Raw genomic sequence first — 2,433 nt, forward strand, 5'->3', positions numbered from 1 at the left:
CAGGCACCATGATATAGCAAAATCGCGAATCTTCAATGCATATATAAAGAAATATACGGTAACCCGAATTTACCACACTCGCAAAATCGCACACAGCCAACCATACACCTAGTATGGTATCGCGATTCGCGATTTTGCGCTATCATACTGGGTGTATGATCGGCTGTGTGCGATTTTGCGAGTGTGGTAAAATCGCATAACAGCAAAATCGCATAACAGCCGAGCATACACCCAGCAGCGCTGCTGATGCCTGAACGGTATGTGGAATGAAGTGGGCGGGCATCGGGAGGCCACTATGGCACGGGGCAAGCACTATGGGCAGTCTATCTGAAGGGTACCTGGCGTATAAGACGACCCCCCACTTGGAGGCATATTTTTCAGGGCCAAAAAATCATCTTATACGCCGGCAAATACGGTAGATCAATGCCAGGAAAGCACTAACCCAGCTTAGCGTGCTCACTTTTAAAGCAGTGATTAGAAACTTTTAAAACAGCCTTTGAACAATTTTTAAATGAAAGCCTTAGCCAAATTTTACACCTGAAAGTGACTCAAAACAATTAACATTAAAACACGATAGGTTTAAGTGTGGCAGCCTGAGTCGGGAAACACCATCAACAGCCACAAAAGGACAGCTCACACGGTCAGTAAGAAAGCATGTGCCCAGGATCCCGCACCGCGGCCTCCACTGCCCTGCAGCCCCGCGGGACAGGCCGTCCACCGCCACCCACCCCGGGGCTCCTTGCGGTGGGAGGGGCCAGAGCCCCTCTGCTGGGGGGACACGGCCGCTCCCCCCCCACACCTACTGGCTTGCTCCAAAGCCCGTTTCTAACAACAAAAGAAAGGCGTCGTTACCTGCTCCATGTTGTAGCCGTGCTTCTCCTTGGCGATGGCGATGTACTCGTCCACTGAAAAACAAGACAGGCGTGAACAAGGCCGCGGGCTCCAGCAGCATGCCCAGGACAGGCCGCGCGGGGCCTACAGGCAGAAGCCCCGCAGGACTCGCTGAAATATGCTCAATATTAAGGCCCTTATCTCTGGATGGCAAAATTATGACTCTCTTTTCTAAACTTGGTTCTACTGATTTTCCATAAACAAGTATTTCCTTAGTACCTGAAAAATAATTATTTATAAATTAAAAAAACATTAAATTGGGGTTTTTTTTTAGGAGCCAAGGCCACAGAACAAGCAACCTAGGCTATAGTTTAAAAAACCTAAGAGATGAGTGATGTGAACCAGTGTCTGGCATTTGCTTTCAGGCACTAAGAAAACTGACCCAAAGATGAACCTGCTTCCACCTTATATTTTCTAGTCTTTTCTCCAGAAAAATGAGGCACTACTCGTCTATAGCACTTCCTTATATTATCCATGTGTCACTTCTCTACGTAAATTACAAAAATAACACCAGCTCAAAAACACCACTAGGCAGAACTGTATGCAACAGCGACATCCCCACGGCCCCTGACCCCTGTCCCGAGGCTCACTCGGTCCCCACGGCCCCGACCCCCATCCTAGAAGGTCAGTTAGTTTCCCAAGAGGACAACTCGAGGCTGAGGGCCAGGCTCCAAGAGCTGCGCTCGCCTGGCTGCAGTGAGCGCGCGGCCTGGCACTGCGCAGTCAGGCCACAGCCCTGGTCCCGCTGCGGCAGAAATGAAATCAGTTTTGAAAAAATAATTCAGACTCTTTTTTAGTGTGCACTCTAACGCCAGAGAAAATGTTTCTCCACTGACAGAGGGAAAAGGTCAACGTAACTCAAACCGTAACTACGCACAGTGCAGCTCGCTGCTAACGGCAACTCGGAGCATCCACTTCCTTCTTTTACAGCCAAGTCCGCACAGACCGGCTGTCACTGCGCTCGCACCGGAGACTCAGTGAACTAAACCAGCGGCCACCAACCTTTCGGACCTCACGGCCCACTGGTTGGCGCCGCTGAACAAAATGACCTGAGTGCAGCCTTGGTGAGCACGCAGCAGGGATGGCACTTTTCTGCCTACATCCATTTCTGCGAGCCACAACTGCCACACCACTGCCTCCCTGGGCCCAGCGTTCCAGGGGCCTCGCCTCTAAGGGAAGGAGAGAACCCTACCACCCCAACAGTCACAGTCACAGTGGGCAGGAGTGGAAGTTACCTTGTGAAAGAATTCTGACACCCTCTGGCAAAACACACTTGGTGCATTCTCTTCATTGTCCCAGCGTCCAAGAAAGATTAGCAAACAGCTGCTGAGTGGGTGCTGGGAGCTGTGGCATGCAGGGTGTGGGGGCTCCTTTCCCAGCAGGGCAGGGGCTGGGTTAGCCCTGGGGAGGAAGGCACAGGTGGAGCCGGCTCTGGCTGACAGAAGAGGCCTGGGCAGGGGTGGACACTCAGCGCTGCGAGTCAGGTGGAGGCCGCGTCCCTTAGCAGCTCCCCGGGCTCCCCAGCGCATTCAGAATGAAGAG

The 2,433-nt window shown here is 52.2% G+C and overlaps 1 protein-coding gene across 1 annotated transcript in view; it reads right to left on the bottom strand.

Annotated features, from left to right (window-relative positions):
• The window catches only part of RCOR1 (REST corepressor 1), a 43,864-nt gene that overhangs the window by 18,928 nt on the left and 22,503 nt on the right, over positions 1 to 2,433 (bottom strand). The window contains exon 2 of the mRNA XM_006761991.2: positions 853 to 905. Coding sequence (XP_006762054.1) covers positions 853 to 905 — 53 coding nt within the window. The remainder of the gene's footprint in view (positions 1 to 852; positions 906 to 2,433) is intronic.

This window comes from Myotis davidii, unplaced genomic scaffold, assembly GCF_000327345.1.
Source record: "Myotis davidii unplaced genomic scaffold, ASM32734v1 scaffold2798, whole genome shotgun sequence".
Classification (NCBI taxonomy): Eukaryota; Metazoa; Chordata; class Mammalia; order Chiroptera; family Vespertilionidae; genus Myotis; species Myotis davidii.